The sequence below is a fragment of the Mauremys mutica genome, chromosome 15, assembly GCF_020497125.1.
Source record: "Mauremys mutica isolate MM-2020 ecotype Southern chromosome 15, ASM2049712v1, whole genome shotgun sequence".
In the NCBI taxonomy this organism is placed as follows: Eukaryota; Metazoa; Chordata; order Testudines; family Geoemydidae; genus Mauremys; species Mauremys mutica.
In genome coordinates, this window is record NC_059086.1 from 4,611,155 (window position 1) to 4,624,616 (window position 13,462).

Genomic DNA, 13,462 nt, shown 5'->3' on the forward strand with positions numbered 1-13,462 from the left:
TCTGCGAGGGGAGGGCTCTGTAAAGCAGCAGACAAAGGCTGACGTAGATCTGGACGAATTCAGGCAGGAAACAAGATGCACATTTTTAAACAGAGAGGGAATTAACCGTAGGAACTACTGACCCAGGAACAGGGGGTTGGGGGGGGGGGTAATCTCCATCACTCGAGACTTCAAATCAAGACTGGATGGCATTTAATCCCCTCTAGCGCGACCACCAGATAGGGGCTGGATGTAGGAACGGCTGGGTGGGACTCTCTGGCCTGGGCTAAACAGCCTAGATAGCCCCACTCACGCACCAGGACCCACTTGTGCCAGGTGTATTAGGTGTATTACAGTAGTGGCAAGGAGCCCCAGCCATGGACAAGGCCCCCAATGTGCTAGGTGCTGCATAAAACACAAAGCAAAACAGACAGTCCCTTCTGGCCACAGACTATGAGAACTGAGCAATTTCCCCTTCATTCACACTTGTGAATCTCCAAGCTAGAATCCGGCCCCTGAGAGACCCATAGACCTTCCCCTCTGCCCCATTTCATCCCAGAGGAGGAGACGACCGAAAGGAGCCGAGACCGTTGTAGATGTACAAGGTTCAGGGTGACACCTGACTTCCTGGGAGATGTCAGACAAGACAGGGAGTCCCCATCAGGGCAGGAAAGGCTAATCAAGTTATCGTGCTTCTATAGCATGATACACCTTCCATGCCCCTAGGCACAGCATCTTCAGCACCCCCCACCCCCTCCACAGCTGACCTTCATGTTGCAAACAGTTTTAGACAGGTACGGCACCCCTAGAATTCTGGTGCTCCAGCTTAGAAAGCACATCACAGATGGGAGGTGGATTAAGAAGCCCTTAGCTGCAGCAGTTAATGCCCAATCCTTCCCCCACATCACACGCACGGTTTCACCCACCACGCACCCAACGGCTACGGCACGGGCAGAGCGTGCAGGTGTGTACGGGAGGCAGGGGCGGCGGCCGGCTGAGCCGAGATCCCAGCCCGAGGAAACGGGCACAGCGGCACAAGGGAGTTCAGAAGCAGAAACGTAACCGATTCCTCAAGCAGCAGCAAGGAGCCACCAGCGAGGTGGAATGACCCGCCCCTGCCTTTATTAGAGTTCACCGAGTTTCAATGAATGTGTTTGAACACAGGTAGGAGCAGGCGAGCCCGCCGCGTGCTTCTGCAGTGCTCAGGGTGCTTTGCCAACGGATAGCAACCCCTGCCACGTCACAGCCAGGGAAACTAAGGCACTGGGAGGTGGAGGGAGAGTCCTTTAAGGTCACACAGTGAGGCAGGAGCAAGAGCGGGGAGTAGGAAGCCAGGAGTTCTGGCTCCCAGCCCCCCTGCTCTAACCACCAGACCCTCACTCCCCTCCCAGAACTGGGAACAGAACCCAGGAGTGCTGGCTCCCAGCCTTGCTGCTCTAACCACTAGGCCCCGCACTCCCCTCCCAGAGCCAGGAATAGAACCCAGGAGTCCTGACACCCTGGCCTCTCGCTCTAACCGCTAGACCACGCTGCATCCTGTCCAAGTCTCTGCACTTTCGTACAGATGACCCCAGAGGCTGCTCTTCTCCTCCCGTGCAGGTGAGACGCTCTCGGGCTCAGCTCTTCCCGTTCTCCCAGCGCACCACAGGATGGGGTGTCCATGTCCGGGCCTCCCGACCCCCTCGTTAACTGTGCATTTCACAGCACCGTTGTCAGGCAAGAGCCTGGGTGGGAGAGAGGGAAGCAAACTCCTCCCTTCACTTCCCCTTGCCCAGGAAAATGGCCGTTTTCAGCACCTTGGGGACGTGGCGGATGGTGAGCGACACCCGGGTTCCCCGGCGCAGCTCGTCCCCGAGCGCCACGCTGCAGGCCGCCACGTTGGCCACTTTCTCCGTGACGGTGTCGGAGGTGGCGGGTCGGATCCCGTGCAGGTAACGGACGTACATGTCCTCCCGCAGGGCCAGGAGGCTGCGCGGCTCCAGCAGCAGGGACAGGAAGTGGCGCTGCTCCTCTGTCTGGAGCGCAGGGACCTGGGAAAGGACAGCGGAGCACATTCAGAACAAAACCCTGGCCCTTTCTGCAGCTGCAGGATCTCAAAGCACCCGAAGGACATTAGTAGTTTAAGCCACACAACCTCCCTTGGATGTTGAGAGCACCACCCCCGTCTTCCAGATGGAGAAATGGAGGCACAGACAGGGCTTTGCCTAAGACCACACAGTGAGTCAGCAGCAGGACTGGGGAACAGAACCCAGGAGTCCTGATTCTCAGCTGCCCCTGCCCCCCAGCTCTAACCACTAGACCCCCATTCCGCTCTCAGAGCTAGGAACTGAAGTCCTGATTCTCAGGCCTCCCCCACGTGTTCTAACTACTACACATCACTCCCCTCCCAGAGCGGGGGATAGAACCCACGTCCACGTGGACAACTGGAGAAAGTCCAGAGAAGAGCAACAAAAGTGATGAAAGGTCTAGAAAACATGACCTACGAAGGAAGATGGAAAAAAACTGAGTTTGTTTAGTCTGAAGAGGAGAAGACAGAGAGGGGACGTAATAACCATTTTCAAGTACATAAAAGGTTGTTGCAAGGAGGAGGGAAAAAGATTGTTGTTCTTAACCTCTGATGATAGGACAAGAAGCAATGGGCTTAAATTGCAGCAAGGGGAGGGGGGGGTGTTTAGGTTGGACTTTAGGAAAAACTTCCTATCTTGGTGGTTAAAACACTGGAATAAATTGCCTAAGGAGGTTGTAGAATCTCCATCATTGGGGATTTTTAAGACCAGGTTAGACGAACACCTGTCAGGGATGGACTAGATAACACTTAGTCCTGCCAGGAGTGCAAGGGACGCGACTAGACGACCTCTCAAGGTCCCTTCCAGTCCTCTGATTCTGTGATCTCCCCTAAGGTGGGCAGGGGGTGCATGTGTGCACACCTAGAAGTGCATCATCCATAAACTGTATGAGAGAGAGAGAGAGGAGGAGAAGGGAGGTGTGTGTGTGTGTGTGTCCTGCTGTAGCAGTTTCTAAGCCAGATGAGTTAAAGCACCACAAGATCCGTGCACAGACCAGCCCTGCCCCGGCTTAGCTTCATGCATATCTCACCGCAGGGAACACAACTGTGGTCATTGGTTTCCCCGTAGCGCCTCAGGCAGAGACTTTTAAAGCTGCCCGAGAGATCTGGCCCTCCGATTAAAATGAGCAGGAACTGGTGATCCCAATCCGCTGATCAGGCTCCACTGCCCGCCACGCTGAATACACAGAGTGAACAGACAGTGTCTGTCCAGCTCAGGTCCTTCGATACCACAATGATGGGCACCAGCTGAGCGCCTCACAGTCGGAAATGGATTTACCCTCACAACCCTCTACAGGAAGCAGGGGGCTTCTACTGGGGCAGGGGCTGCCTTTCTGTTCCAGATGTGAACAGCTCCCAGCACAATGGGGAGTTCCTGGTCCAGCACTGGAGCTCCTAGGCGCTACCATAAAACACCTAATAGTAATAAAAATGTACAGCTCCCGGCACAATGGGGGCTCCTGGTCCATGACTGAGGCGCCTAGGCGCTACCATAATACAAATAATATTGCCACCTTACAGAACTGAGGCCCAGAGAGGCTAAGTGACTTGCCCAAGGTCACACAGGATGACTCTAGCAGAGCAGGGACTCAAACCTGGGTCTCCCAAAGCCCAGGCTAGCTCCCTAACCACTTGGCCATCCCTCCTCTCTGTTCCCCGGGTGTTAGGCATGTGCTTACGCCTCGACGGGATCGGGGCCTAACAAATGACAAATCAGAAAGCGGGAAAGCGACGACACTCAAAGTACAGAGAACTCTTGGCATTTTCTCAGCTCCCTTTCAGGCACGCGGATCTCAGGGGCCGGTTGAAACCGCTCCAGGCACATCTAGACGTGACTTGTTAGCGGAACTGGGGGAACGTTGTCAGACAAATCGTTTATTCAACAAAAGATGAGATTTTAGTCGATCAGAAACTATTGGCAAATTTGTTGCGAGTAGTTTTGGCCATTCATAAAACTGTGGGGGGGGGAGCTGCTGCCGCCGCCACCACTAGCACCCCCATAATGCCCAGCTCAGTGGTTACAGCATGTAGGACAGCCAGGTACAAATTCCTGCTCTGGAACAAACTCCAGACAAACTTTTACGATTCACCTACAAATTCCGGATTCGGTTTGACCCACGCCGCATTTGTTTTCGATTGTTCAGAACTGTCACCAAACCAAAGGAGGGAAAAGAAACCAAATCAGTTATTCACCGGGCTCTGTTTGCAATTCCTTCTGTGCTCACCTGCTCGCTGTCCGCGTGCTGCCCCCTGCTGACGGGATGGTAGAAGTCCAGCAGCGTGTGTGATCCCAGGCTGATGGTGGTGACGGTGGGGAAGTACAGAGGTCCGTCTTCATGAGGCTAGAGGGAGCTGGCATGTCAGACTAAAAAGGGAAGGATCGCACGCACACACACACACACCCCCCTCAGCTCTCCTCTGCAGTACCAAGCATGAAATGCAGGAAGAGACACGGCTCTCAACACCAAAGACACGTGGACCAACCGGTCACACGCAGGCCCTGCTGCTGAGAAGATGCCTCTCTGACGTCGCCAACCTTCGTAGCCAGCGCACATGGCAAAGCCAGGCGTGTGGGCTAGTGTACATGCCCTAGGCTCGCATGTCACTGGTGCTCATGCTCCACTCCCAAGATAGAAACACGGCTGTGGAAGCAATCTGCTCTCTCAAAGCGAGGTCGGGGCCATCGAAAGGCGTTGGGATTAAGAGACGACATTGGTAGCCAGGAGTCCTGACACACAGCCCCTCGGTCTGGCCACTAGAGCCCACTCCTCTCCCAGAGCTGGGGACAAAACCCAGAAGTCCTGACTCCCACTCCCTTCCCATGCGCTAACCACTAGGCCCAACTCCTTTCCCAGAGCCAGGGACAGAACCCAGGAATCCCAACTCCCAGGCTGCCCCCGTGCTAACCATCACTCTCCTGGGAAAACCTAGTCTTGGCTATCTAGACTCCGTCCCCCTGAAGTCTCCAGCCAGCAGGATTTGCCACTGCTGCAGGATTTGCCCCCAAAGACATGCCTCTGATCAGGTCAGGTTCTGCGTCTGCCCCTCCTCCTTTGCCCGCACAGGGCAGGAGCCACCCTGAGGTTGAGTAACGGAGCAGCTGGCCCGCGGGTAGTTACCATGATCCCCTGCCCAGGGAGGTACTCGTTCACCAGTACGTGGTTCGCCAGCTTCCCTCCAAACGCTCCGAGGGAGGAGATCTTCTTGGCATAGCCCTGCAGCCAGGCGGGCAGCTTCTCCGGTACCATCCCTTTGGGGTGGGGCAGCCCTCCTGGGAGGCAGAGAATACAGAGAGGAGCTGGCGATGAGAGAGATCCAGCTGGTCCCATCTCACCCAGAGCGCTGGGAGATCCATGGTTGAAAAGCACTAAGCAAGTGATACGTGACATCCCCCGCCCACCCCACTGGGCTGGATCACCCCGTACAGGCCGTACTCCAGGCGTTCAGCCAGGCTTGGCTTAAGCACCGTAAGCGATTCCTCTCCCTCCTTCACGCCTGCAACCAGCAAGCCCCTAGCTCCCGAGATCAGCAGATCTCAAAGCGCTTTACAACTTGCACGTGGGGAAACTGAGGCACAGAGCGGCCAAGTGACTTGCCCAAGGTCATCCAGCTGGCCAGCGGCAGAGCCGGGAATAGAACCCAGGTGTCTTGAGTTCCTGCTTAGTGCTCTGCCCTCTAGGTAACACTCCCTTTTCCCCTCTCGGTTGTCACTTCGGCGCGCCAGCCCCTGGATCATCTTTACTGCTCTCCTCTGAACTCCCTTCCAATCTGTGCCCAGAACTGAATGCAATTGGCATATTTATTAGGTATATTACGGTAGCACTCCGGTGCCCCAGTCATGGACCAAGCCACCATTGTGTCAGGCGCTGTACAGCCCCAAGGAGCTGACAAGCTAAGTAACATCCCTGGGTCCATTTACCCCAGATCTGACTCTCAGCTCCCCGGCCCAGTCACATTTGGGGGTGTATCTGCACCCCCCACCCCCAAAATCCCTATTTCCTCTTTGATGCTACATCCCCCTGCCAACTCCCATGCAACTGTCTGCCCTTCACTCATTGCTGCTTCCCCCGGGGGGGCGGCGGATCGTTTCCCACCACCCTCCAGAGGTGCTTTCGCCTGGAAGCGGATTAAACCCCGGACACACAGCGGGGTCGATAGGGCAGGACGCAAGCCAGAGACATAATTGGAGAACACTGGTGGAGGAATCTGGGTCATGCGGTCCCAGGGAGGGACCTGGGCTTAGCTCCCACCTGCGACTAATCGAGCCCCATTTACATGAGGAGAGGCTTCTGCAGGAGATCCAGATCCAGCCACACCAGGAAAAACCTAAGCGATGAGCAAAAGCCTTAGCCCTTAAGAGGGGCCTGGGTTACTTGACTTGACGGATGTCGAGCTGTCCTTGAACCATAAACATGTCCTTGGGGAAAGGGACTGAAAACCAACACCAGTGGGAGCTCCATTGCTAGGGAGCTAGCCTGGGGCCTCGCATGAGAGTGGGGAAACTGAGGCAGGGTCCGCCGCCGGGTTTGGGGAGATCTTGTCTCCTCAATCCTGCAGCCAGCCAAATGACATTCCTTCCCTCCCTGAGGCAGGCTGCTCGGCGTGGTTTCCAAAGGGCAAAGCTGACACATACGGATCCTGCGCTGAGCCCGGACTAGACCATCAGCGGGAGCGAATTCCCCAGTTCCGTGCACTAACCGGTCCCTGGTGCAGTGGGGGCCACAAGCCTGAGCGCCAGCGATGGGGCGGGAGAGAACTCACCCCAGTTCTGCAGCTTTCTTCCAGACAGCTGGGTCCACTTGGGTTTGGGGGCAGCATAAACCTGAGGAGGCGAACGCAGGGACAGGCTGAGATGCTGGAAGGCTTTGCTTGAGAGGGGAAGCCCATTACAGAGAAATGGTATGGGAGGCACAAAGTATTATTTACACTAGTACCCAGGAATGCCAGGCACCCCCCCCCACGCCCCATTGTGCCAGGCACTGCCTAGGCACAGAGAAAGAGACCATCCCTGCCAGGCAGAGCTTATAATCTAAATAGACAAGGCAGACAAAAGGCACGAGGGGAAACTGAGGCTCTGAGGCTAAGTGACCCACCCAAGACCTCACAGGCAGTCTGTGGCAGAGGAGGGAATTGAACCAGGGCCCAGGCTAACGACCCAGGGCATCACGTTATATGAGCCTGTCCAAGGGGCAGGCAGGCGGGCGGGGGGAGAGACAGAAGCAGAAAAGTAAGGATGGGCCTGAAGCACAGGGAGTGGCTGATGGGGCCAAGAACTCTTAATATTTAGAGGAAGGCTGGTCCTGTGGTTAAGACCCTGGTGAGGACTCAAGAGATCCAGGTTCAATTCCTGTCTCCACCACAGACCCCATGGGCAAAGCACTTCCATGTTTATATCTGTAAAATAGGCATAACAATCTGTCCTGCTTACTGAGGCTGCAAGGTCTTTGGGGCAAGGGCTGTCACTCAGTCCAGGTCTGTGCAGCGCCTAGCACAATAGGGCTCTGATCTCGGTTGGGACCTCAAGGTGCTACCATAACACATATCATGAACTTAAGATCTCTACTACACGGGGGGTGTCATGTGGATGCCGGATCCACAAAAGCTGCATCCATCTGTGCACTCGGGGTCTGGGCCCGAGAACTTCGTTGCAGAGAAGTGATATTAACAGCCAAACCGCCTGCCTTTATCCGAGTCAGCCAGGAAATTCTTCACTGGAAGAGCAGCGTCCACCAAGCGCTGCACTCGTGTCTCGTGCCATGGGAATAATAAACCCGAATGAAAATCTCACATACCTGGTGCAGCAGATAGGTCTCCTCCAACTCCGAGATGAAGTTTGGAACATAATAGACAGTTGGTGGAACCTGCAATTAAAACATACTACTAACACCACCACTGACTATTCGTCAGTAGATCTCAAAGCACTTTACAAAGAGGGTCAGTATCATTTTGCTCAGTTTACAGACTGGGAAACTGAGGCACAGAAAGGGGACGTGATTTGCCCAAGATCACCCCACAGGCCGGTGGCCAACCCAGGAACAGAAGCCTGGTTCCCCAAGTCCCAGCACAATGCTCTATCCACTAGGTCATATGCCACCCCTGCAAAATTCCGTGCAACGAGTTTGATGGGTCTCAGCAGGACAGGTGCCCTTTACACAAAACCACCAGCAGGATCCATGCTAATTGCCCTTCCGGTCCCGTCACCCACCCCAAAAGGTGTGGGCCACGTCATCAGAGGACAAAATGGCTGAATGCACCTCGCAGCGGGAACTCCCTTCCCACCCACCGAACGGGCCTCCCTCCAGGGCAAGGCAAGGGAGATGCTTAATGTTATTACGTCTATGACAGCAGAATCTAGAAGCACCAGCCGAGACAGGGGCCAGGTGCTGCCCAGACACAGTAACCGAGATCTCGCTCCGCACTAACATCCCTCACAATGACAGCATGGCCGCCTGCTTCAAATATCTACAAGACAACGGACAACACTGAGATACCCACCCCAATCGCCAAACTCATCCATGTCATCCTCACCCATAGCCATTTTACATTCAACACCCCTTTGTCCAGACCATGGGCACAGCTCTGGGTACTAGGATGGCTCCCCAATACGTCAATGTCTTCATGGGCCACCGTGAGGAAGATTTTCTGGACAAAGGCACCACAGAACCAGTGATGTACCTGAGATACATCCATATTTTCATCCTCTGGACAGATGACCTGACCTCCCACCCAGATTTCCATCACAACATCGACCACTACCCCCCAACCATCAAACTGCAGAACACTCCTGCACCAGTATCAGCTTCCCGAATGCCACGATCCGCCTCATCGATGGAACCCTACAGGCAACTATCTACAAGAAACCCATGGATCAACACATCTGCCTTCACCGATCCTGTAAGCACGCCAAACACACCAAGAAATCTGTTCTCTCCGTAGTGAGGCACTCAGACACCACAGAATAAGCTCCAAGGAGAAAGTCCATAATACACACCTTAACACACTTAAAAACACCTGCACCGAACAAGGACACTCCACCAGAGAAGTAGATCATGTCCTGGAACGGGCCACCCAAAAATCCCAAGCGAAGCCCCCTCCAACTGTACCCCTTTAGTTGTCACCTACCAACCCACAACAGAAGCCCTACAGGGTAACACTAAACAATTCCAACCCATACTCGACAACCTGAAAGAAACCTTGGCCAAATCCCCTCTTCTGGCTTTCACCCAAACCTTGCCAAATCAGAAGCAAGTCCCCCCGCCCCCCCAACTCAAAGCGGCACCAGACCATACCAGAACAACAGATGCAAAACCTGTGGGCATATCTCCACTGCTATAATGCTCAATATTCCCTCCCACCCCAACACACCTTTCAAGGCCCCATGGTTCTTACAAATGCTCCAACAACTAAGTGGGTAAAACCAGACTATCACAACTCTCTCGAAGGAACGCTAGGGTTTTGCACCAGTGCAACACAAACAGGTAAAACCCCCAGTTCCCCCTCCTGCCATTTCCCAGCTACATTTAGCGCCTGGTTACCTGCTCTACATGAAATGTCTCCAGCGCCAGGATCTTGGCGTATGGCTCCTCCATCTCAAAAAAGGGGCCTGCGATGGCTGGAAGGTCCAGTCTTCTGGGTCCCCCACCTGGAACTGTTGCAGATCCATGGAAAGGAAGCAGAGGAAGCACCATTACCTACTTGAGAGTTAGCCAAGCACACGCTGCAAAAAGAAGCAAGACCATCAGGGGTCTCCAAGCTGCAGGGAGAGCTCCAACAGGAATGGCTGACACTCTACAACAGTGGCTCTCAACCAGGGGTACACGTACTCCTGGGGGAATGCAGAGATCTTCCAGGGGGTATGTCAACTCATCTGGATCGGTGTTTCTCAACCTGGCACAGTCCCCCCCGCGCGAGGGGTCACAGGCCAGGGTTTAGGAGTTTTGCAAGTGCAGGGCCGGCATTAGGGGGAGCCTGTAAAGCTACATTACATGCTTCAGCCCCGGGCAGCACAGCTCAGGCTTGAACCCCAGGTAGCGGGGCTTGGGCTTGACTCCTGAAAGGGGTACAGTAGTCTGGAAAGGTTGAGAACCACTGATCTACAGGCATTGTGCATGACCAACCCTTGCAATCCCCACTCTGCTTATGGGCAGGGTTAGCCTCACTTTACATACAGGGAAACTGAGGCAAGGAGTGAAGAAGCAACGTGCCCTAGGGTTAAATGGGCAGAGGCAAGAACAGAACCCGAGTCCTGACTCCCAGGACACTAATCTCTGACCCCACTCCTCTTCCCACCCTACCAGAGGTAGTAACAGAACCCAGGAGTCCTAACTCCCCCCACCCCCAACCAGTCAGGCAGAGAACCCAGGAGTCCTGGCTCCCAGCCCCCCTCACCAGGGAGAGAGAACCCAGGAGTCCTGGCCCCCAGCCCCCCTCACCAGGGAGAGAGAACCCAGGAGTCCTGGCCCCCAGCCCCCCTCACCAGGGAGAGAGAACCCAGGAGTCCTGGCCCCCAGCCCCCCTCACCAGGGAGAGAGAACCCAGGAGTCCTGGCCCCCAGCCCCCCTCACCAGGGAGAGAGAACCCAGGAGTCCTGGCCCCCAGCCCCCCTCACCAGGGAGAGAGAACCCAGGAGTCCTGGCCCCCAGCCCCCCTCACCAGGGAGAGAGAACCCAGGAGTCCTGGCTCCCAGCCCCCCTCACCAGGGAGAGAGAACCCAGGAGTCCTGGCTCCCAGCCCCCCTCACCAGGGAGAGAGAACCCAGGAGTCCTGGCTCCCAGCCCCCCTCACCAGGGAGAGAGAACCCAGGAGTCCTGGCTCCCAAGCCAGGGAGAGAACCCAGGAGTCCTGGCTCCCAGCCCCCCTCACCAGGGAGAGAGAACCCAGGAGTCCTGGCCCCCAGCCCCCCTCACCAGGGAGAGAGAACCCAGGAGTCCTGGCTCCCAGCCCCCCTCACCAGGGAGAGAGAACCCAGGAGTCCTGGCTCCCAGCCCCCCTCAACAGGGAGAGAGAACCCAGGAGTCCTGGCTCCCAAGCCAGGGAGAGAACCCAGGAGTCCTGGCTCCCAGCCCCCCTCACCAGGGAGAGAGAACCCAGGAGTCCTGGCCCCCAGCCCCCCTCACCAGGGAGAGAGAACCCAGGAGTCCTGGCCCCCAGCCCCCCTCACCAGGGAGAGAGAACCCAGGAGTCCTGGCTCCCAGCCCCCACCACAAGCCAGACAGAGAACCCAGGAGACCACCTGGCGAATCGCAAAGGCTCACGGGAAAGGCGCTCCGCCGCTGAGGCACGAGCACAACCTCTTCCGTCTGCCTCTTGATCGATGTCCCCGCCCCCCAATGAGAAGCCGCGGCTGAACCAATCAGCGGCGGGGGAAGGGGCGATCGGCTCGTGAAATAGGCGGGCCTTGGGCCCCTCAAGGTTCTAGGCGACGGCGTCACACACCCCGACTCCCCGGCCAAGGGCAGCCACGTGGGCGGGCGCATCAGCCCATCCCTGTGGCCTCCCGCTGCCCGCGGGTACCGCAGCAGCACAGCCCCCCCCCCCCGCTCCTAGGGCTGCCACCCCGCCCGGGGTCACCCCTTCCAGCGCCAGGGTGCGCGGTGCTTTGTGGCTCCGGGGTAACACCCCTTACCCAGCATGGCACGGGGGGTACCGCTCCCACCAGCTGGGTGCTCTCTGGACTGGACCCCCCTCATTTCTCCCCCCAACATGCTCCTTCCTATTTCAGGGACTCCCTGCGACCTACACCCCCTACATCACACCATGGCCCCCCATTCTCCTTCAGCCCCACCCTAGGGGCTCTGTGTGCCCCCCATTCTCCTTCACCCCCACCCTGGGGCTCTGTGTGCCCCCCATTCTCCTTCACTCCCACCCTGGGGGCTCCGTGTGCCCCCCATTCTCCTTCAGCCCCACCCTAGGGGCTCTGTGTGCCCCCCATTCTCCTTCACCCCCACCCTGGGGCTCTGTGTGCCCCCCATTCTCCTTCAGCCCCACCCTGGGGGCTCCGTGTGCCCCCCATTCTCCTTCAGCCCCACCCTAGGGGCTCTGTGTGCCCCCCATTCTCCTTCACTCCCACCCTGGGGGCTCTGTGTGCCCCCCATTCTCCTTCAGCCCCACCCTGGGGGCTCTGTGTGCCCCCCATTCTCCTTCACCCCCACCCTGGGGCTCTGTGTGCCCCCCATTCTCCTTCAGCCCCCACCCTGGGGACTCTGTGTGCCCCCCATTCTCCTTCAGCCCCACCCTGGGGGCTCCGTGTGCCCCCCATTCTCCTCCCCCCAGACTGGGGGCTCTGTGTGCCCCCCATTCCTCCCCAGGGCTGCCTCCCATAACATTGTCTCCTGTTCTCCCAATCCATGCCAGGGGCTTGTGTCCCCCATTCCCCCCATAATAGGGTCATAAGAACGGCCATACTGGGTCAGACCAAAGGTCCATCTAGCCCAGTATCCTGTCTACCGACAGTGGCCAATGCCAGGTGCCCCAGAGGGAATGAACAGAACAGGGAATCATCAAGTGATCCACCCGCTGTTGCCCAGTATCCCCCCAGCCAGGGGTTCTATGTGCCCTCCATTCCCTCCTCCTCCCATACCAGGGTCTCCCATTCTCCCCCTATGCCAGCAGCTCTGTGTGCACCCTCTTCTGCCCATGGCAAGGGCTGTGTGTGCACTCTCATCCCCTCCCCATTATCACTCTTCTTTCTGTCTGCCTGATAAGTCATTCAGGATGTCAGCTCTACTGGGAGGATAGGCAGAGCCAAGATGGAGGGCTGTTATGCTGGAAGGCACGAATAGCTGCAATCTGGAGCTTGAAGATGTGGCTGCGTCAAACTCCAACAGGGGCCTTGTGTCCCCTCCACTCCCCCACCCCCAAATCAGTGGAGTTCTGCTCATTGGTGCCTAGAACAATCCCTGAAACTTTGGGGTTGACCAGCGTTCCAAAGGTCGGGCCTCACTTCCAAAGATGGGAAGGACAGCGGAGCAGCCGGAGAGCTCAGAGGCAGGGCTGGAGCGGATCGAAGGAGAGATTAAGTCCATACTCCAGAAAGAGAGAGGAGGTGGCATCTTTAAGCCGCCGCTGAGAATCTCAAATTATTTATTTTTTTTAAGTTAATTTTCTAGCCCTCATGGTTGCGGAGAAAAAGCGGATTCTAAACTTAGACGCTGCAGAGGCTTTAGTTTTAAATGCCCTGCTGACCTGAGATGCCACCTTCCCACTCCTCATATTACTTCCAAAGATGAGCTGGTGGGGGAGATGGGACCAAGCAGCGCTCTGAGGAGTGGAAGCCAGATAGGGTGACCAGATGTCCCTATTTTATAGGGACAGTCCTGATATTTGGGGCTTTTTCTTCTATAGGTGCCTATTACCCACCACCCCCGTCCCGATTTTTCACACTTGCTGTCTGGTCACCCTAAAGCCAGAGACCTGTTA

At 56.5% G+C, this 13,462-nt stretch overlaps 1 protein-coding gene across 4 annotated transcripts; it reads right to left on the minus strand.

Annotated features, from left to right (window-relative positions):
* Positions 1-1,043: 1,043 nt before the first annotated feature.
* On the minus strand, positions 1,044-11,370 carry ALKBH6 (alkB homolog 6). Of its 4 annotated transcripts, none has more exons than XM_044988541.1 (7): positions 11,277-11,370; positions 9,580-9,692; positions 7,837-7,905; positions 6,806-6,866; positions 5,164-5,315; positions 4,270-4,386; positions 1,044-2,009 (listed from the first exon to the last, which is right to left on the minus strand). In XM_044988541.1, exons 2-7 carry the CDS (start codon positions 9,631-9,633, stop codon positions 1,737-1,739), a joined length of 726 nt encoding a protein of 241 aa, XP_044844476.1. In that variant the 5' UTR covers positions 9,634-9,692; positions 11,277-11,370; the 3' UTR covers positions 1,044-1,736. The 4 variants fall into 4 exon arrangements, with proteins under 4 accessions (XP_044844476.1, XP_044844478.1, XP_044844479.1 ...); XM_044988543.1 differs by having other exon boundaries at positions 11,299-11,358; XM_044988544.1 differs by lacking the exon at positions 11,277-11,370 and adding an exon at positions 11,205-11,226.
* Positions 11,371-13,462: the final 2,092 nt, after the last annotated feature.